Source organism: Acomys russatus, chromosome 10, assembly GCF_903995435.1.
Source record: "Acomys russatus chromosome 10, mAcoRus1.1, whole genome shotgun sequence".
Classification (NCBI taxonomy): domain Eukaryota; kingdom Metazoa; phylum Chordata; class Mammalia; order Rodentia; family Muridae; genus Acomys; species Acomys russatus.
In genome coordinates, this window is record NC_067146.1 from 36377493 (window position 1) to 36399380 (window position 21888).

A 21888-nucleotide genomic window follows, 5' to 3' on the forward strand; every position below is an offset into this window, starting at 1 on the left:
TGCATCATAGATTTATATACTGTAACATAAGAACTAGCATGGTGTGGGAAGGATGGTTTCTGCCACGTTGATCCAAAGACATGGGAGCATGTGCAATTAAAACCCTTTAAAACCAGCAGTAGTAAGGCTTCTTGCAGAATTAAAATGGGCTACACATAAAGAGGCCCCAGAAAGGACCAATTGACCTGCAGGTGATGGGCACACCTTTAATCCCAGCATGCAGAGGGCAGAAGCCTGGGGCCAGCCTGGTCTACACCAGTGAGTTCCAGGATAGCTGGGGCTGCCCAGTGAGACCCTGACTCAAAAGAGGAAAGGAAAGAGAAAACCGCCCCTCCCCCGCTGGCAAGCTATATCCTCCTTCTTTGTTTTCGTGGGTGACTTGTAGATGTGTCTTCTGATTTGTCCTCTGGAGGCTTTGGCACGGATGAAATCACCTAGTTTAAAAACAAAAAAGAATCACTAAGTATCTCAGCCGAGCATGGTGATACACGCCTACAATCCCAGCATGTGGACGCAGAGCAGGTGGATCTCTCTGAGTTGGAGGCCAGCCAGGTCGACAAGGTCAGTGCAGGACAGCCAAGGCTACGGAGAGAAACCTTGTCTCAAAAAAACAAAAAGAATCACTAAGCAGTAGACAGCAACAGTTAGTAAAAAATTGGGACAGAAATGAATAAAATTTAGGCTAAAAGAACAACATATAAAACTAACCAAATAAGGCCTAGGTTATCTTCAATTTAAGATTAATAAACTAAGAGAGGGAGGGAAGAGCTAGAGGGGAAAGTACAAACACAGCAAAACCAACCAACCAATCAAACAAGAAGGTTACAACAGATTCCAGTAAAATTAAGAGAATTGTTTTGGAATTCTTTGAAAACATATTTCAAAGGCCTGGACAATCTAGAAGACATGGGTACTTTCCTAGGCACACACTGACGGACCACCCGGACCCATCCTAAGACTAGAAGCCTCTTGTTACAAGGTCTGAATCAATTCATTCCTGTTTTCTGTAAAACAGGTTTGAAATTCCTTGACCCATTTTCTGGAACTTGACTTGTTCCTGTTGGGGGTTGGTCTTGTGCCCCCAGAGATCAGGTTCCAGTCCAGACATGAGCATTGTCAGGGTTATTGATCAGTGTTGTGCCAAGAATGCTCCCCAATTATCTCTGATTGGTGAATAAAGAGCTGATTCAGCCTATAGCTGGGCAAGAGAGGAGAGTTGGGGCTGGGCTTCCAATTCTAGTCAGGAGTCTCAGGTGGGGACCATGAGGTAGAAAGGGAGAAGGGAGACATGACAGAGATGTTGCCATGAGGAGCTCACCATGGGGACAGATGGAGCAGAAGTAGCCCAGGCGAGACTGAGATGCCAAGTAATGGGCACAGGGCTGGGAAGTAGCAAGATCAGCATAGAGGGTTAGAGTAAATCCATACCCGCCCAGCGCTAGTGCTTTCACACTCATTAATAACTCTACTAGGTCTCTGTGTCATTATGTAGGAGCTAGAACAGGTGATGAGAAAAGGCGCCCTACTTATACCTATTCCAACATGTCCTATACCCTGTACCCCGACCTCCACCCTGATAGGATGTTCTGCCAAGCTCCTAAGTCATCAAAATTCCTTTGGAAATCCCCCAACACTTGAAATCTTGCAGTTCTTGAGCTATATAAATCCCATTTTCTCCTACGTTCAATGCTGTTCTTTCAAACCCCACTTTAGGGAAACAGCCTTGTCTGACAGAAAACAAAACTTAATTTGACTTTAAAAGTTTGGGTAATGGAGCTAGCAATGTGACTTATTAAAACTAACTCAAGAAAATATAAACAATTTGCATATATCCATGACAAGCAACAAGAATGAAGCACCAATAAAAGTCCCCAGAAATGCGATGGATTCACTCCACCAGCACTTATAAAGAAGAGTTAACACCAATTCTCCTCAAGCTAGTTAAAAAAGCAGACATGTAAGGAAGGACATTAGCTAACTCATTCTAGGAAGCCAGCATCGCCCTGATAAGTCCTACAGGATACAACAAACAAGACTACAACCCAATTCCTACGATCAACATGTAAGTAAAAATTCTCAATAAAATTATTGCAACTGAATTGAACAACACAGTAAGATCATACAACTACGACAAAGTTAGTTTCATTCCAAGATTTCCGGGAAGGCCCCACATAGGCAAGTCAAAAAATACAGCACATAGACTCAAGAACAGAAATTACATGTTTATCTCAGAAGGTAATTAAAAGGACAACAGCATTTCCTTTGATACCAGCAATGGAGACAAAGTGTCCATTTTTTCCACTCTTATTCAATACTGTGACTCTAAGCCAGAGCAATAAGACAAGAAAAATAACAAAGAAAGTCGTATTATCTCTACTCACAGACTACACAATTCTATACTTAAAAAACTCTAAAGATTCAGCCAGAAACTCTTAACTATGAAAAGCACTTTCATCAAAATAAATAAAATCAACAAACAAAAACCAGTAGCTTTTCTAAAAAGCAATAAACTTGCCAAGAAAAAGACAAAAATAAGACAAAACAAAACAAAAAAATCCCATTCACAATAAACAACAAAGCCAAATGGGTTGGGAAGACAGCTCAACTGGTGAAGTGCTTGCCACGGAAACACAAAGACCTGAGTTCTGATCTTCAGCCCCCATGTGAAAAGGCCAGAGCAGTAGTGCACACTTATAATCTCACACTAGGGAGACAGATACAAAAGGATCCCAGTAGCCTGCTGGCAGCCAGTCTAGCCGAATCACTGAGCTCCAGGTTAAATGAGACCCTGTCTCAAAAAATAAGGTAGACAGTGACAGAGGAAGTCATGTGCACACACATACATGAACATATACACATGTATATTCCACATACTTAAACAAGTAACCAGAAGGTCAAAGACTTCTAGAGTCAAAACTATATATTAGTGAGAAGAAACACTAAAAAACGACTATAAAATGGCAAGACCTCTCACCAGGAGCATGCCTGTAATCCTAGCACTCAGGAGGCAGAGGCAGGAGGATCTCCGAGTTCAAGGCCAGCCTGGTCTACAAAGCGAGTCCAGGACAGCCAAGGGTACACAGGGAAACCCTCCCGGACAGCCAAGTGTACACAGAGAAACTCTGTCTTGGAAAAAAAATTTAAAAAAAAAAAAAAAAAAAAAAAAGACAAGGCCTCTCCTGTTCATGGTCTCTCATGCAGAATTAATTTTAACCATCTGTAATGGTTATTCTGCCCCCGCCCCGCCATCAGCACATTACACACTTGAAAGTCAGAGGACAACTTGTAGCAGTGGGTGCTGGAACAGAACACAGGTTGCCAGGCTAGGCAGCAAGCGCCTCTGCCCACTGAGCCATCTCACTAGCCCGGGCAGAAATTTTTTTTTTTTAAGTTTTTTGAGACAGGGTTTCTTTGTGTAGCCTTAGCTGTCCTAGAACTCGCTCTGTACGTGTACCACTACCATCTGGCAAAATTAATTTTTAAAACTACCCTGATTCACTTATTTGCGCATGAGGAGGGACTGTATGTGCCATAGCGTGTATATGAAGGCCAGAGGCAAACACGGCAATTGGCTCTTTGCTCCTATCATGTGAGTCCTTGGGACTGAACTCGGGGTGTCAGGCTTGTGGAAAATACCTTTATCTGCTGAACCATCTCACTGGCCCTGGCAGAACTAATACTGTGCAAATGGCTGTGTTTCCAAAAGTGATATCTAAAATAAACACAATCCCTATCAAAGTATCAAAGACATCCTTCATAAAGCTAGAAAAAAGATTCCCTATAATTCATATGGAAGTCCAAAGCCTGGAGAGCTAACGCGATCCCAGGCAGTGAGAGCAAAGCTAGAGACACCACATGTTATCTCAAATCCCAGAGCCACAATAACAAGATGCGCTGCCCAGTCTGTGTCAGCGTCATGCACAAAAGGAGGAACCTTAATTGAGAAAGTGCTTCCATAAGACCCGACTGTAGGGCATTTTCTTAGTTAGTTTTGATGGCTTGGTGCCATCCCTGGGCTTGTGGTCCTGGGTGCTAAAGAAAGCAGGCTGAGGAAGCCATTTGAAGCAAGCCAGTAAGCAGCACCTCTCCATGGCCTCCGCATCAGCTCCTGCCTCCATGTTCCTGCCCTGACTTCCTTCTATAGTAAACAGCAATATACAAGCGTAAGCCAAAGAAATCTCTTTCTCCCCAACTCGCTTTTTGGTCAAGGGCAGGCTAGTACTGGATAAAAACAAGGACGCAGAACAGTGGGATAGAACCGAGGATCCAGATAATCCCACACAGCTACAGCCATGGAGTTTTTGACAAAGGTATCAAAAACACATGGGAGAAAACAGTCTTTTCAACAAAAACCGGATTTCCACATGCAGGAAAATGAAAACTTGAATCATACGGCTTACTGCGCACGCATGCATACACTAATTCAAAATGGATTGAGGATCGTATGTTATGTTGAACAGCTCTCAAAGGAAGAAATAGAAATGGCCAAGAAATATTTAGAAGTTTTCAACATCATTAGCCATCAGAGAAATGCAGAAGAATGTATCAGGATGCTATCCCATTCCAATTAGACAAATGCAAATTAAAAGACAGATGTCACCTCCCTGCAGAGACGGCAGCTACAATGACGAAAACAAACAGGATACAGGTAAAATATCCTGATTTTTTTAACTAGGGATTTTGTTTGTTTTTATATGTATTTTTAAAGATCTATTTATTTAATGTATATGAGTGCTCTATCTACAAGTATACCTGCAGACCAGATCTCATTACAGATGGTTGTGAGCCACCATGTGATTGCTGGGAATTGAACTCAGGTCCTCTGGAAGAGCAGACAGTGCTCTTAACTGCCAAGCCACCTCTCCAACCCTTTTATTTTTAAAAAAGGTCTGACTATGTAACTTTGACTGGCCTGGCCTGACTTGGAACTTGTTAGGCAGACCAGGCTGGCTTTACAGAGATCTTAGCTGGAATGGATCCTGAAAACATTGTTATTATTCCACTACCAAAAATAACAATTAATAGTGAGTCAAAAGCAATGTAAAACCATCTTGACGTGAAATACTTCTTTTTTGTTATTCTATTATTTATATATATATGGAATGTAGACTTTACACTTTAAAAATGCAGGTGGCCCTGACTCAGACAGCTATGAGTCTGTATCTCCGTCGAAGTTCAGTGCAACTAAAGGAAATAAGGTGCTGGCACACTCTGAAAAAATGTTGGTAGGTTAAAATATAAAAACCGTGGTCATACTTAGCTTCCCTAATCACACTGCAAAACAGAAGAGCAACAGTGTCACTAGGACTCTATGAACCTGGATTAACTAAAAAAATGCTCGCGAGCCAGGCATGGTGGCACACACCTGTAATCCAAGCACTCGGGAAGGCAGAGGCAGGCAGATCTCTGTGAGTTCGAGGCCAGCTTGGTCTACAAACTGAGTCCAGGAAGCCACGGCTACAAAGAGAAACTCTGCCTTGAAAAACAAAAAAGAAAAGAAAAGAAAAGAAAGAAAGAAAGAAAGAAAGAAAGAAAAGAAATGCTCATGGCCCTCCATCTATGATTTCTACAAGGCCCATCTCCACAGAAAAAAAGTTTTCACAAGCTACTCCAAATGTTAATTTTCTTTTGTGTTTAGGAAATGGAAAATAATGTAAACAATGGGGGAAAGACAATCTGACTTCCAACTAGTTCAGGTCTTTGAAGTTCACACATAAAAGGTCGAGCATAAAGCAACTGAAGCTCAGTCTTTAGAAACCTCACTCTCTTAGCTGGGGATGTGGCAGCGATGGAGCAATTGCCTAACACACACATCCCTGGGTTCTGTTCCCAACAAAATTAATTAACAGATTACTTAATTAATCAAAACCATCCCTTTTATGGATATCTACCATAAAAGCATTTTGACTTTAATGTAGTCTGTAGTTAACTTTGAACTTGAGAGAAATAATTGATTGTAACTGTCTATTTTGGCCTATACTATTCCTCCCTACAGAACTTTAGATGGAGAAGGAAGGAACGGCAACATCTGGAATCAACTATCATAGTCTGACGGACTGGAACGTGTAGTCTTTTGTACCTACACTGACACGAAATGTATCTGTTCATTGTTAAACCAAGAATGACTGTCAAATCAAATAAATATTGATCAAAGTTGTTATCTTAAAAGACAAGGTAGGAAAAAACATCAAGCACAAATAATATGTTTTAGTTCCTCCATATGATTTCCTATCTGGTTGTCGTTCCTACGGTTAAATTACCTCAATTTCTTAAAGCAATGACCTCACCTCTTTAAGTTTATTCCGAATTAAGTTTGCTGTTGCATTCAAGGAGTCGTCCTGCAGATCCACCGTGGGAATATCTGGTAACTTAGGTCCAATCAAGACGTCATTACTGCTTGTGTTTGTTTCAAGGAAAGTTCCAAGTTCACGATCACAGTCTCGTCGTCTTTTCCTCTGCTGCAGCTGCGTTGTCCTAGGCATAAACCTACCGACGGCTTGTGAGGTAGCAGCGGCTCCCTGCACACTGGAGCAGGGCACTGAGTCTTTGTAAGTGTTTGTCTGTGGTTCCGGGGGAAAGGCACTGCAGTCACGATGCTTCCGGAGGTCACTATGGTTCCTAGCACCGGTCCAGGAGTCTGACGCTCCTTCCACGTCTTCCCCAGGTGAACATGTGCTTCTGGAGGCAAAATAGCACAGAGGCAACTCACAAGAATAAGGAAGACAAGGACTTGAGTTCCCAGGGGAACCGTTGGCAGCAGGAGTCCAAAATCCAGGTGTATGTGGATGGAAATCTTGTCTGGAATCTTCTGTTCCTTTTGGCTCTGGAACTGGTTTCCTTTTTGTCATGTAATAGTCTTTAAGAGTACATTTTTTAAAAGTTGCGGGAAAGGGAAACAAATGGTCCATTAATCATATTCAGAACCTTGTAATTCTAAAAACAACCCTAAAACGCAAACAAGCTCCACTCCCTAAATACACTTCTAGGGCAGGCAATGAACTGAGGCTACCTAAAGGCCTTCTGAAAAGATGCAAAGGGAAGCAGGGTCGAGTCACCTTTCCCGTCTCCCTCCTTATCTACGACATTGTTTATTCACTTAGAATGCCTCATTTGCCCTCTGGAGCCTCATTTGCCTCCCTACTCCGCAGACAATAAGACCTACACTCTCATGCTCCCCACTAGCTGGGACCTTTGAGAGTTTTGCACGTCACTGCACGTTCAGTTCATGCTGTGTCAGAGCTCAGCTAGGCACGTGGGCCACAGAACCAGCTGCTGACCAAATGCCAGGACTGTCTCATGATGAACAGCTCTTGTTGCCAGTCCACAAACCACAACTGCTGCTTGCTGTCCTCATGCTAAACACCAGATCCCTTGGCCTAGGACACGAGGCGCTTCCTAATTTACTTCCGGTCTACTTTCCTAATCTCTCTCATTAAAACTTTGGTTACTCTGAAGGACTTACAGCTTCTTGAATGTATGGAGAAAGTTTATTTCTCTAGTGTTTAGACACGTGGCCTGGCTCACCGTGCCACGTTTTTACTCCCCTTCTGGATAAAATTCAACCATCTCTCACATCTCAGAGGAATTTTGCATAAATCAGCAGCTCTCCCTTTCCACCTGGGACTGTACAGTACTGCACAGAACCCTGTGCTTCAAGTCACCACAACTGAGCAGGAACTCTATGACACACATAGCTAGCAGGGCCTGGTTTACAGGGGCTGTGAACACAGACTTTCCATACCTTTGTTTTTAGTAACTCTTGCAATATAAGCCCTTCTTTCTTCTAACTTTTTTCTAGTTTCTTCAATTGTCTCAAATTCTGGAGCATAGCACACATGGAGTAACCCACCAAAGAAACTCTGTTCATCCATCTTTTTCTTAGCTACCCTAAAGAGAAATACATAAAGAGAACTTTAGAGAAATACATAAATTACATGTCTTAAAAAACTATTATTTTCACTATTTTTACTTATGTAGAGGAATGTTTATCTACGTGTAGGTAGGACGGCTGGGAAGCACAACCCAGCCTCAAATGGCTCCCTTAAGATTTCAGGCCTTATGAGGATATCCGTGGGCCATGCTTCCACCTGAAGCTATGTTGATGGCCATAATCTGAGCTCCTGCTGGTAGCCATGTTAATGTCCATGAGTACACTTGCCCAAGGAGGCCGGAGGTGATCCCTGGAACCCGGAGTTATAGACAGTTGTGAGCCACTTGACATGGGTGCTGGGAACCAAACTCCAAACTTGAGTCCTCTGGACTAGCAGTAAGCACTCTTAGCTTCTGAGTCATCTCTCCAGCCCACAGATGCATGGTTCTACCCCGCCAACCACTCCCCTACCCGAGACAGGGTCTCACTATGTAGCTCTGGCTGTCCTGGAACTCACTATGTAGACCAGGCTGGTCTGGAATTCAGCCTGTTGCTGCCTCCTAAGTGCTGGGATTAAAGGCACACATCACTATACTCAGAAATGCTTATATTTTTATTATTTTTAATTATGTGTAAGTATGTTCAGAGGCTCTAGCCTGGAGCTAGAGTTATAGACACTTGACCTGATTGCTGGTAATCAAACTCAGGTCCTGTAGAACCATCTCTCCAGCCATGGCTTTTAAAATGAGATTTACCAAAGATAAAAGATTAACAGGTATTGCACAGGCTGATTTAAGGAGAGAGAGAGAGAGAGAGGAGATGGGGGGGAGGGAGAGAGAGTGTGTGTGTATGTATGTGGGGGGGAGGGGTGTTCTGAGTAAGATGCTTTGGGTTGGAATGACCTCACTGACCCAAAAAGTACTCTTTAAGAAAAAGGTTTATCTCATGCACAGTGGTTCATGCCTGTAACCCCAGGACTCAGGAAGGCAGAGGCAGACAGATCACTGTGAGTTCAAGGCCAGTCTGGCCTACAAATTGAGTCCAGGACAGCCAAGGCAACCCAGAGAAATCCTGTCTAGAAAAACCAAAACAAAAAACAAAAAAACAAAAAACCCAAAACAAGAAAAAAAATAAGTTTATCTTATTATTTATTTATTTGTATGTATGTGTGTCTGTAGATGTATGCACAGGTGCCTGGTGCCCAGAGAGCAGAAGAGGCCATTGGACCCTGTATGGCTAGAGTTGTAAGTGGTTGTAGCCACCTTGGGAACTGAAGTCCAGATCTCTGAAGAGCAGCAAGCTATCTTAACCACTGAGCCATCTCTCCAGCCTGAGCCATTACCCTTCCCTTTCCTTCTGCTAACAATGTCAATAAGTTCTCAGCTACGCTAGACACCTCACCTAGACTCTTTTGAACTAACTCGGGATCCTACTGGCTAGCCTGAGCTACAGAACTTGTGTGCAAAATATATAACTTTGGGCTGGTAAGCACGTAAAGGCGCTTGCTACCAAGACTGATGACCTGAGTTCAATCTCTGGAACTCACATGGTAGGAAAGAACCATCTGTTTCAAGATATTTGATCATACTGTGAACCCTGAGATTGTGCACTGGAAAAACTTGTTTCTAGTTGTAGTGTGGCTCAGCCCTAGCACACACCTTTAGTTCAAGAACTTTCTGTAAACAAGATTAAATAAAGTCAACCCTAGGTCAAGAGGAGGAGCAAGCAACCAGTTGATAGGGAGTGAAGATAGGAAAAATATGACAGAGTGAGAGGAAGTCTGGGGGATGGATAGAGAGACGCACAGGAAGTAGAAAGGAAGGACATTCAATTTGAAGGGCTTTTATGACAGCCTGGAAACGGAGTAGTTTTTTCCTTCTAGTATGTTGGCATAGTAGGAAGGTCAGCTGGGTGCTTTCTCTGCGTCTCTGAGCTGGTAAGCTTTTACCCCAGCATCTAGCTCTTGAGACTTTATTGGTTAAACGGTTGCGATTTTATTTAAAAACAACCACCATAAAGCTGGGCGCAGTGGCACACACCTGTAATCCAGCACTTGTGGCAGAAACAAACACACACACAAAACTCAACACCCATTTCTTATACACATACCATGGCATGTACTCTTAGATACACAGGCGTGCACGCGCATACACACACACACACACACACACACACACACACATACATGAATAAAAAAATACTGAATATATAACAACTTATCAATGCAAAATTAAGTACTGTATTCCTTCTGGGGCCGGAGCACTGGCTGCTCTTCCAGAGGACCCAGGTTCAATTCCCAGCATGGCGACTTATAACTGTCTGTAACTCCAGTTCCAGGGGATAATGTCCTTTTCATCTCTGTAGGGTCTTGCATGCATACATGGCATATAAGCTCACACATAACTATATCACATTCATATAAGAATAAAAGAGAAGTAACTAATTTTTAAAGAATTGTTTCATTCAAGAAATACTGAAGATATATGATGAGCCGGGCACTAGAATAAGTAACTAAGTACTTACAAATCTACTGATAATGATCAGTGCTTATTGAGATATTACTCCAGGCAAAGCCACAGTGCTGCACTTAAATTGGTAGCTTATAACCATCTCAGGATAAAACCACAGCACCAGGAAATTAATAACTGCCATATTTACACATTCATCTACAAAACAAGGATTCAATTTAGATGTCTGACTTCAGAGCCAACGGTATCAGGTTCTGTGGAGATACAAGAGCACTAGGGAATTTGCTTTCCTAACCACAAAGAGTTGGCCAATTGATGAGAAAAGGCACACAGCTTCTTGATGTCAGTGCTTTTGCGGCAGACAAAAGGCTAACAACATGGTTTGACAATACGAGCACCTTCTGATCTTTCAGAGGAGCAGATTCAACTCGCAGAACCCATGATGGGTGGCTCATAACTACCTGTAACTTCAGCTCCAGGGAATCTAAAGCCTTTTTCTACCACATAAAGGAAAAATATGGATATATATGCATATAAATACATGTGTATGTATGTATATACATATACACTCACATACATACATACATACATATGAATGGCAAAGCCGGGAAAGATATGGTTTAGATTAAGTTAGCGATTAAAAAGACAAAGTGGCTAGCATGAGCTAGGGAGATGGCTCAGTTTGGTAGAACACTTGTTTGCGCTCCCCTGCCTAGGCTCAGAGCCCTAGCGTCCACATACAAGGTAGTCACTGCACCATGCTTATAATCCCAGAGCTGACAAGATATGAGGACCACTGGAGCTTGACAGCCAACCAATCTAGCCGATGAGCTCCAGATTCAGTGAGTGACCCTGCCTCAAAACACAGGGTAGAGGCCTTTAAACCTGGTAGGATGAGTAGGCAGAGTCAGGTGGAAGCTTTAAGTTCTAGGTCAGCCTGCTCTACATGGCCAGTTTTAGGCTAGTCAAGGCAACACGTAAAAAATTTGTCCCAACAAAAAAAACAGGATGAAGATCAACTGAAGGGACTTGGCATTGACTTCTAGCTTATGTGTTTGTATGTGCACTTTGCAAACACACACACATACACACGCGCGCGCGCGCTACACTCCTCCCCTAAAAAGGGTTAACACAAAAATAGAACATTGTAGACTTCAGATTGATTAACACAGAACCATAATAATAACAACGGTCATCACTAATGTTTACCTTTTTTTTTTTTTTTTTTTGAGACAGGGTTTCTCTGTGTAGCCCTGGCTGTCCTGGAACTCACTCTGAGGATTAGTCTGGCCTTGAACTCAAGAGATCCACCTGCTTCTGCCTCCCCAGTGCTAGCATTAAAGGTGTGCACCACCACCACCAGGCTCTAATATTTCCTCTCAGTACGAGGAACCAGTCTAAGCCCTTTACATAAATAATTTCATTTCATCCTCCCTCAGTGAGCCTTAAGTAGACCTTTTTGCCATATGGATTTTAAGAAGAGAAAAAAATATGCTTAGCAGAATTAAAAAACTCCAAAGTTACTAAGCCACAGGACTGTAAATTTACTTCAAATGCTAATTCTTTTTTTTTTTTTAAGACTTATTTATTATCACCTATACAGTGCTCTGCCTGCATGTACACCTACAGGCCAAAAGAGGGCACCAGATCTCATTATAGATGGTTGTGAACAACCATGAGGTTGCTGGGAATAGAACTCTGGACCTTTTTAAGAGCAGCCACGTGCTCTTAACCTCTGAGCCATCTCTCCAGCCCCTCAAATGCTAATTCTTAATCTATCATACTACCGGCCCAAAAAGTTTTATGCGCAGATATGAGAGGATGGAAATAGTTTTGTTTTTTTTTTTTTTTAATGGTCTGTATCTTTTTAAAAAAGATTTATTTATTGTACAGTGTTTTGCCTGTATGTACGCCTGCATGCAAGAAGAGGGCACCAGATCTCATTATAGATGGTTGTGAATCACCATGCCGTTGCTGGGAATTGAACTCAGGACCTTTGGAAGAGAAAGCAGTTGCTCTTAACCGATGAGCTATCTCTCAAGTCCAGAAATAGTATTTTTTGTAAAACCAGCTTTTTAAAAGTTTGAAGAAAGACCTGGAGATGTAACTCACTATTGAGATGACTGACTAGCATATGTGAAACCTGGAGGGGTGAAAACAAACGGGAAGGCAGGGTGGGGTGGTGCGCACCTTTAGACCCAGCACTTTCTAACTTCAGCACTCAAGGAGGCACAGAGGCAGGCAGATCTCCCTCCCACCCCTACGCCCCCCAAAGAAGGAATATTGAGAGTCATAAAATGCCTGTGTGATATGGGTGTGTTTGGGGAAAACACAGGGCCAGCTACAATGACAGCAGCAGGAGTGAGGACATGGGTACTGTTTAACTTCTACATACCTTGCGCTTTGTAATCTCACAAATTTAATGAGATAAACTTCTGTAAAATCTTCTGCTGGGTATTCATCTAGAGGATTATACTGTTCAATCTCACCATACAGAGCAAATCGCTCCACTAATTCCTTCATGGCTCCCACTGCAGGAACTCCTTGTATTAATAAGTACCGAGATTCCAAGTTAATTGTATACACCTAAAAAAAAAAAAAAAAGGGAGGGGGGTGTCGTTAAACGTACTCCTCAAACAATCCTATGGCAAATCTGTCCCTGACTTTTAAGAAATGGAACTTTGGAAACAACTAATACTCTGCTCAATTTGGTCTGCAAAACATACACAGAAAACCGTCACTCTTTCTGTCTCAAGAATGGCACACTCCACATAAGGGTGTCTAACTAAACCATTTAACACAAGTCTTTCTGAAAGCTGACTCCAAATGCAAACAGTCACTGACCACTCATCCGGCGCTTGTCCTGTGAGAAGCGCTACCGTAAACACATAGGATCCAAAAGTAAAAAATCGCGGAGTGACGACGGTCTAATAAGTGATAACCCTTGGTACCTGGGGCCGGATTCCTCGTGCCGCCTCCACTGAGAGAGGGATCTGACACCACTCCTGGCATGCCTTTAGGTAGGCTGGCCATGGGGAGCTAGTGCTGTGCCGAGGAGAGAAAAGAAACCGAAGTCATTCTACCTTGACCGCGCGAGGGCGCCGGCCCTCCCGGTATTTGGCCCGGGAGTCACACACAACCGTCTGGACGTGGTGGTCGAAGACGCTTCCCGGCTTCCCATCACTACACGCCATCTTGCCGGCGGCAGCCCTCCGCGTCACAACAACATCCGCCGGACTCCCTTCTCTGTGCCCAATAGGAGAGCAGGATGGGTCGAGCGTGCTAGGATTGGCTGGAGAATCGACCGCATCGACAATCGTTTCCTGAGAGCGAGGGTTCGGTGAGCCCCGTGCCGCCCCCTAGAGCCTCGGAGGAGAGATCGGAGAGTGACAGCAGCAAGGCTTGTGAAGAGGGGGGCGGGACCGATCGGTGTTCTCCGGCTCCGACGCCCTGGCCTGACGGGAACGGGGCGGATTCTGCTCTCCGGTGGCAGTAAGAACCTTTCTTTGGACGATGTGGAGCGGCGATCGCGTAGCGGGTGCGGGGTCTGGCGGGGCGGTCGTGACGGTGGCCTTCACGAACGTTCGGGACTGTTTCCTCCATCTGCCACGACGCCTCGTGGCCCAGCTGCACCTGCTGCAGGTAACGCGTTAGCCGGACGCCTGAGCCACAGCCCGGTGTCGGACGCCACCGACGTGTCCTGGCACTAGTGTCCTCTGACACCTTGCCCAGCCGGGGCAATCCTCTGCTCCGAGGCATGAGCGAGGCCCCCCTGCGGGCACGGCGTGGACTGGCAGCACGTGTGTCCACACCATGGGTAGTGCATCCCAGATCCTACAGCGGACTTCCTAGCCCACCCCTTTAACTCGCTTAAACCAGACCGAGAATGTTCTAGGGTTCAGAAGCAGTCCTCACTCTAGGTTGAAAAGCTCCAGAGAGCTCTTTCATGCTTCGATAGAGCCTCGAGTGGCAGACTTGTTTTCAATCGGTGCAAAAGGTTAATGAGATAACAACCACCCCCCCCCCGAAAGATTCATGAGTTAAGAATTAATCGGTTGAATTATTTCATTTGAGCTGAAGCTCTAAAATATGTAACACTGATAATGCAATCACGGGAATAAGGATTTCAATGGTGGCCTTTATCTGCTTTTCTTCCTCGAACTTACTGAACCAGAGTCTTGAACAGATTTTTAAAAGATCTCTAAAAAGCCGGCCAGGGTGGCGCACGCCTTTAACTCCACCCAGCACTTGGGAGGCAGAGGCAGGTGGATCGCTTTGAGTTCGAGGCCAGCCTGGTCTACAAAGGCAGTTCAGGACAGCCAAGGCTACACAGAGAAACCCTGTCTCTAAAAACCAAAAAAAACATATATATATATGGACATAAAATCTCCAGTCTACTTAGACTCACAGAATTGAAATTCTTAGTTTTCTAGGTCATGTCCCTACTCTCAAACACAAGGACACTAGAAGTCCGAGGCCAAGTCCATTTTCATGTGGCTTCAGTAATTTGCCCTCTTGACCGCCCTCGCTGTGTGTCAGCTACACTCCCCTGCCACTGTTTCTTACCTGACTGATCTCAGTCCTGCCTCTGCTCCTTTCCTGGTTCTATGCTCCCCACCAAAGCCTCCGTCATTCATACAAACCCGTGCCTGTGACAATAATACAATCCTTCTCCCCCATAGCCCTGCGGTTCTCTGTTGCCCATACTTATGTTCTTTTCAGAACTTGGTGGTTTATATGACATGTCTCGTTTGTTATGTAATATTTTGTTTCAAGCATGTCTTTCTTTATTCACACAGTCCTTATTTAGGGACAAAGTACTAAGTACACTTGAACTTAGAAGTTCTCAGTCATCCTGGTCAACACGTACTTCTTGCTAGCTTTTCTGTTATCAGGCAGGGTCTCACTGTGTAGCCCTGCCTGGTTAGAACTCTATGTTGACCAGGCTAGCTTCAGACACACAGAGATCCACCTGCTTCTGACTCCGGAGTGTTGAGATTAAAGGTGTGAGCCGCCATGGCCTGGTCTGTACGATACTTAAGACCGCCATGCCCCTTATCTACTAGAAAGGAGTAGTGTCTCCCATCGTGACACCCCACGCCATCTTCAGACACACATGTCCTTGAGGGACAGGGACTCCCCCAGGTGAGAACCACCACTTCCATTCAGTCACCTCCTGTATAGTTTAAGCTCAAGGTATGCAGTGATAGCAGCAGGAGGGGTCCTACTGACATAGAATGCAGAAAAGGGATCTAAATCCCACCCAGAAATGGCCATGCATAGACTTGTCATTTCCTCATGCTAGCGAGAGATAGCCCAGGCCTTAGGCCTAGGCAGTCCTGAGGCATTTGAATGTTTGGGTTCATGGTGATTGTTTCTTTCATGGTGATATTGATAACGCAGTATAAAGCCAAAGCAGATGATCAGTGCACTTCTTGTCATGAAAGAGTCTCTATTCTGTTAGTGCTCTCTCTCTCCCCCAGAAGGCCAGTGAAAAGCAATGTAAAAATCAGCTTAGCGCATTAGTTTACCAAGTCTCACTGAGTGTAGCGTATGCCATAATGTAACTAGGAACTACGTTTTGATCCATACCAAATGACTGAAATGTTTTTCTTGTCTGATAAAGTTGATTTTTTTTCTTTTGTTTTCCCCTAGTGGGCTAGTAGGTATTTTAGACATTTCAGGGTGTACTTCATATTTCCTCCTTTGATGTCTCTGCTTTTAAAGCTTTCTTATGAAACGGGGGGGGGGCGCGGGGACGACTGAGTTATAGCATCGGCAACTTACGAAACTGCATAAATAGCGCCCGAGGCCTTGTTACCTTTGTTCTTGTAACCTAGATAGCGACATGGGACTTTTGACTCCAAAGCCACGGCTTCCTTTTACTTTATCAAATTGTGTTTAGTTGAATGACCTTTGTCAGCAAAGCCAATTGGACCATTGTTTGGACCTTGCGAGAAAAATTAGGCAACTAAAGGATACACGTGGTTTTTGCTTTGTTTTGTTCTTTTCTCTTCTTTCAAGACAGGGTGTCTCTCTGTAGTCCTGGCTGTCTGGGAACTCACACTGTAGACCAGGATGGCCTTGAACTCAGAGATCCACCTGCTTCTGCTGAGATTAAAGACACACCACCATGCCCGGCTGATTGTGACTTTCTTATGTACAGAAGTTTACTAGGGAGTGTGTTTGAGTACTTTATTGCGTCAGAAGGGACTCCAGTATCCTTTGCAATTTGTCCTGCTTAAAGAAACATGAAGTACTGAAATTTGGTAAGAACGAAGAGAGTTTGGTATTCACTATTTTAAAGATAATGAGTTTATTTTGATATGTGGAAGTAAATTTAATCACAAGCTTCCTGAGATAACAAATCTTCAGACTATCTGTTGTTGTTGTTTTTTGTTTTGTTTTACTAAAAAGGGTAAATAGCCGGGCACGGTGGCTCACACCTGTGATCCCAGCACTCGGGAGGCAGAGGCAGGTAGATCACTGCGAGTTCGAGGCCCGCCTGGTTGACAAAGAGAGTCCAGGACAGCCAAAGCTACACAGAAAAACCCTGTCTCAAAAAAACCAAAAAAAGAAAAAGAAGTGATAAATGTGTGGAAATGTTTGTAATGCAATAGTAAATGGGTAAAGCATTTTAAATCTTGCCTATAATATACAAATGCAGGAATCACTGACTAAAAAGGGTTATCAGAAGTACACAAACTTGTTCATATAATGTGTTTTTGTGAAAGGAAAATTTTCCCTCCCAAGTACATATATTTCCCTATGTTCCTATGAGTGTAATTTTTTTTTTTTCCCCACAGAGACAGGATGTCTGTAACCCAAGCTGACCTTCGATCACGCCCTCCCTCCTCAGCCTCCCAAGGGCTGCCATCCCAAGTGTGCAGCATCCTCCCCGGCACTGTAATTCTTTAACCACAGAGGACATTGGTCTTTTAATTCTCAGCCACAAACTTACATGTTATGTTATTTTCATGTTGTGCTTTTCTAACATGTTTTGAGTTTTAAAGGTTTATTTTTAATTATGCGCATGGCTGTCTGGCTGTCATATGCAATGGTACTTGTGGGGGCCAGAGCTGAATCCCCTATAGGCCGAAGTGCCACAGGTGCTCTTAACCACTGAGCCACCAACCCAGCCCCTGTTTAAACTATATGTTTCTATAGTCTTATGACATTTATTTACTTATTTGTTTGGCTTTTGAGACAGGGTCTTACTGTGTAGTTTTGGCTGGCTTGGAGCTCACTATGCAGGCCAGGGTGGCCTCAAACTCATAGAAATCAGGCAGGTACTGTTTCCCAAGTGCTGGGATTAAAGGCATGCACCACCATGCCCAGCCAGTTCTGCAACCTTTAACAACCATTGAGAAACTGCATGGAAGTTGTGTACAAGCAGGCGATCGCTAACAGTAATTCTCTATAGGAACATGGATGAGCCCACTGTCACAGTTATCCTTTTTAAGTTTTGTACTTTTACCATGTGTATTGCTTACTTTTGACATAAGTTCATTGATTAGTAAGAGAGTAAATAGTCCCGCTGATTTGTGCTTTCATAATTCTAAGTTGTGTTGCTTTGTTTTTTTTTTCAAATATGAGCATTTTGCCTGAACATGTCAATTTTTTCTCCTTTGAATTGTTAATTTAGGATAAACACATGCCCACTGAAAGCCTGTGTAAGTTCAGTCACCTAACCGTGCACTTTGAATTCTGAATCACTTGAGTCAGTCCATAAGACTGTGAGAATATGGGCTTTGTTCATGATATCACCACTATTGGATGTTTAAAGTGATTATAGTTTTTAAATGACAAATGCGAATAAAGAATGATTAACTATCTCTAGTGCTTTTTTGGTTATATGTATTATAATAGTTGCTTACCTGAATCCAGAGGGAAAAAACATAAACTTTAAACCCCTTTTTTCTCTCATTGTTTGGATTAACAGAATCAAGCTATAGAAGTAACCTGGGATCGCCAGCCCACCTACTTGAGCTGGGTGGAAGGCAGACATTTTAATGATCAAGGAGAAAATGTGGCTGAAATTAATAGACAAGTTGGTCAGAAACTTGGCCTGTCAAGCGGGGAACAGGTGAGCACAGTGTGGTGGCGGTGGCTTCCTCTTAATGTCGCACCCTAAAGCTCAGATATTTTGAAGGTGAGGTCATTTGTATGCTGGTGTGACCAGGCCAGGATACTCAAATTAGCTTTATTTGTAAGTCACAGTCTTATCTTTCACATGCCTCCTACTTGAGTTTGTGTTCTTTATTGTTGGTTTTGGTTGTTTGGTTAGTTAGTTGGTTTGGTTTTTTGAGACAGGGTTTGTCTGCATAACAGTCCTGGCCTTCCTGGATTCACTTTGCAGACCAGGCTGGCCTCGAACTCACAGAGATCCGCCTGGCTCTGCCTCCCGAGTGCTGGGATTGAAGGCGTGCGCCACCACGGCCAGCAGATTGATTTTTGTATTGTAGTTGCTTATTTCCCACTCAGTTTTTGTAAAGTTATTTTTCTTTTTGAGTATTGGGTTTTCTTCTTTTAGAACTTCATCTCAGCTTTTGTCACAATTTTGTGTGTGTGTGTGTGTGTGTGTGTGTGTATGTTGCTGGTGGGACAGGGGGCATAGGGAGTGGCAGGTCAAAGGGAATGCTTGTGGAATGTTGAGATCAGAGAACTTCCAGGAATCTGATTTTTACCACGCGAGTCCCAGTGATTGAACTCACTATGTCGCTAAGTATGAACTCCGAACTCTTTGATCTTCCTGGTTCAACCTCCCAAGGTGTGTACCAAGACACTTGGCTTATTTATTATTATTTCTAATCTGACTTCTAGTCTAGCATGAGCTTAGCTGATATCACTTCATCAAAGGTGGTCTTTTCCATTTCTGTCTCGCCCATAATTGTATGTACTTATTATAGACCACAAAGCATAAGGACTTGTGTCTATTTTTGTTATATTATGTTCATCAGTTGATTAATTTTAAATATTTTAAGTATTCAATTTAAACATCCACTGAAATTTTGATGGAAAGTAAAAATTTTATTTTTCCCTTTTCCTAAGCCCAATTTTAGAATGGATGTTACTGTTTTTTGAGATCCAACTAGACCTTTAGGATTCAAAGAAAAATCTTGTACTTATTTCCCACAATTTTTACTCCACAAAGTATATCACATACCTTTCGTTGTATGGGTATAAGTTAGAGTTGCTTCCATAAGCATCCATGAATGCCAAGGTCTTTAGATGTTCATATCCTTTTTATAAGATGGCATGGTATTTGCAAAACCACTAGAGACTTACAATCTTTAAGTCAATGTCAATGCTGTGTAAATAGTTGTATTATTTAGGAACACTGCCAAGAAATGTATGTTTAATATGGATGCAGGTTTTTTTTTTTTTTCTTTTCCTCCAGCATTTTTTCTCCACAGTTGCTTGCAGGAACAGACAGTGGGCTGGCTAGCCCCCAAGGCCCAAGTATCTTATTTTTCTGGAACTGCTGTTGTACTTTTTTAGAATCCTAAGTAGCTTAGGAATCTCTGACATGAGCTGCTTGGGCCCAGGTGTGCTTCAGACCTGCAGTCTCTGCACAGCCTACCAGTTGGACAGCCCGAATCCAGAATTCTAAACCGTGAATGGCTCTCAAGTGTGAAACTCACGCTCAGAAAATGTCAGAGTCCAGAGCATTTAAAATTCAGGTTTTCAGGTTAAGTCTGCTTGATCAGCCAATGAGGGATGTCAAAGATGGTCTCATCATGTCTGGAGGTGACATTACATTGAGGCCTCTGTAGATGGAGCCAAATTGCCCTGTATTGCCAGTTTCTCACAACAGACCTGGACAGTGCCACATCTTCTTCTTCTTCTTCTTCTTCTTCTTCTTCTTCTTCTTCTTCTTCTTCTTCTTCTTCTTCTTCTTTTTTCTTTTAATTTATTCTGAACTCAGAGTGGTTTATTTATGCATGCTGTTGATAATTTAAATAGGTCACTCCTGAGAAGTGCATAAGCCTTGCAGTAGGCTTTTGTGTACTCTATTTTCTTGCTAGAATTTTAGTTGATTTAATGGAGGGAGGTGCATGCGCATGTAAGTGTGGAGACCAGAGGTTGACATCAGATGTTTCTTACTCTCCACCTTATGGGTTTTGTTTTTTTTTTTAAAGATTTTTTTTTTTTTAATCTTCATTGTATATCCAAATGAGGGTATGTGTCTGTGAGTGTAAGTACCCGCAGAGGCCAGAGGAAGCAGCTAGATCCTCCTGGAGCCAGAGCTGCAGGGAACAGCGAGCCGTCTGCCATGAGTGCTGGGAAGAGAGTTCCTCCCTGCTTTTAGCTGCTGAGCTGCCCGTCCCTCCTGCCTGTCCACCCTAATTCCTGAAACAGGGTCTTTCACTGATCTTAGAGCGCCTTAGTTTACGGAGCCTGGCTGTCCAGCAAAAGCCTCAAGGAGCAGCTTGGCTCTGTGCTGGGCTCATAGGAGCCATTTCTCATGGCTGTGCCTATGTGAGTGCCATGAGTCCAAATCAGGTCCTTGTGCACACATGGCAAGCACTTGGCTGTCTCCCCAGCCCTTAGAATCTTGCATTTTTCGCTGGAAACTGACCTTAGAAATCTCCAGTGCCTTGCTTTGCCAGCCTGTCTTTGCCCGGGATTTCATAGCACATTGCAGGAGCACCGCTATGTGGGCCCTGGCAGCTTCCTAGGGTGGCTTCTGGTGTCCTGATTAGAACTCTAAGTAGTCCTTGTTTTTCATTTTTATTTGCTTCTAAGTGACACTTGCCTGCTTCTCTCCAGACTCTCTTTTACTAAGACTCCCAAAGAGCAGGAACAGAATCCCCTTGCTAGCCTGGGTAGCACTTGCTTCCTGTGGGCAGGCGGTGCCTTGTGGTCCCTCATGCCCATCTCATTCAAATAGAGGGCGTCAAGAGCCTTTACTTGCTGAGTCACCTCACCAGCCTTCCTGGTTTGTTTGCTTTGTTTGTTTTTTCAACTAAAAAATATTTAACTGTTTATTTTGTCTATGGGTATATTGTCTGTGTGAGTGACTGTGCACCATGTAGGTGCCTGATGCCTGCAGAGGCCACAGGAGGACATTGCATCCCTTGGAACTGGTGTTACTGATGCTTGTGAGCCACCGTGTGGGTGCTTGGAATCAAGCCCAGGTCCTTTCCAAGAGCAAAGTGATCTTAACTACTGAGCTATCTCTACAGCTCCCACTTCTTCCTTTAAAATAAATTATTTTTGTGTGCCAGGGTGGTTTGTCTGTACACCACATGCATGCAGTGCCAGTCGAGGCCACAAGAGGGCATCAGTTGTGAGGTGCCCTGTGGAAGCTGAGAATTGTTTCTGGATCCTCTTGAGCCCCTCTCCTTGCTTTTTGGTAGATCTGACTACATTACCAAGGCTGGCCTTGACCTCAAGATTCTCCTGCCTCAGCCTCCAGAGTAGCTGAGATTACAGGCACAGGCTGTCTCACCTGCCTCAGCCTCCGGAGTAGCTGAGATTACAGGCACAGGCCGTCTCACCTGCCTCAGCCTCCGGAGTAGCTGAGATTACAGGCACAGGCCGTCT

The 21888-nt window shown here is 43.6% G+C and overlaps 2 protein-coding genes across 2 annotated transcripts in view; one reads left to right on the plus strand and one right to left on the minus strand.

Annotated features, from left to right (window-relative positions):
• Window positions 1–197: 197 nt before the first annotated feature.
• Window positions 198–13703, minus strand: Rbm48 (RNA binding motif protein 48). The gene is made up of 5 exons (XM_051151986.1): window positions 13422–13703; window positions 12734–12924; window positions 7742–7887; window positions 6288–6856; window positions 198–434 (listed from the first exon to the last, which is right to left on the minus strand). Exons 1-5 carry the CDS (start codon window positions 13530–13532, stop codon window positions 348–350), a joined length of 1104 nt encoding a protein of 367 aa, XP_051007943.1. The 5' UTR covers window positions 13533–13703; the 3' UTR covers window positions 198–347.
• A 48-nt stretch (window positions 13704–13751) lies between these two features.
• The window catches only part of Pex1 (peroxisomal biogenesis factor 1), a 38614-nt gene continuing 30477 nt past the window's right edge, over window positions 13752–21888 (plus strand). The window contains exons 1-2 of the mRNA XM_051151992.1: window positions 13752–13980; window positions 18281–18424. Coding sequence (XP_051007949.1) covers window positions 13852–13980; window positions 18281–18424 — 273 coding nt within the window. The 5' untranslated portion in view covers window positions 13752–13851. The remainder of the gene's footprint in view (window positions 13981–18280; window positions 18425–21888) is intronic.

Coding starts and splice junctions, on each gene's coding strand:
- Rbm48 (XM_051151986.1), bottom strand. CDS start 13,532: ATGGCGTGTAGTGATGGGAAGCCGGGAAGCGTCTTCGACCACCACGTC. Junction 6,857..7,741: donor AAGAGTTACTAAAAACAAAG/GTATGGAAAGTC, acceptor GTACTCTTAAAG/ACTATTACATGACAAAAAGG. Junction 435..6,287: donor TTCGGAATAAACTTAAAGAG/GTGAGGTCATTG, acceptor TTTTTAAACTAG/GTGATTTCATCCGTGCCAAA.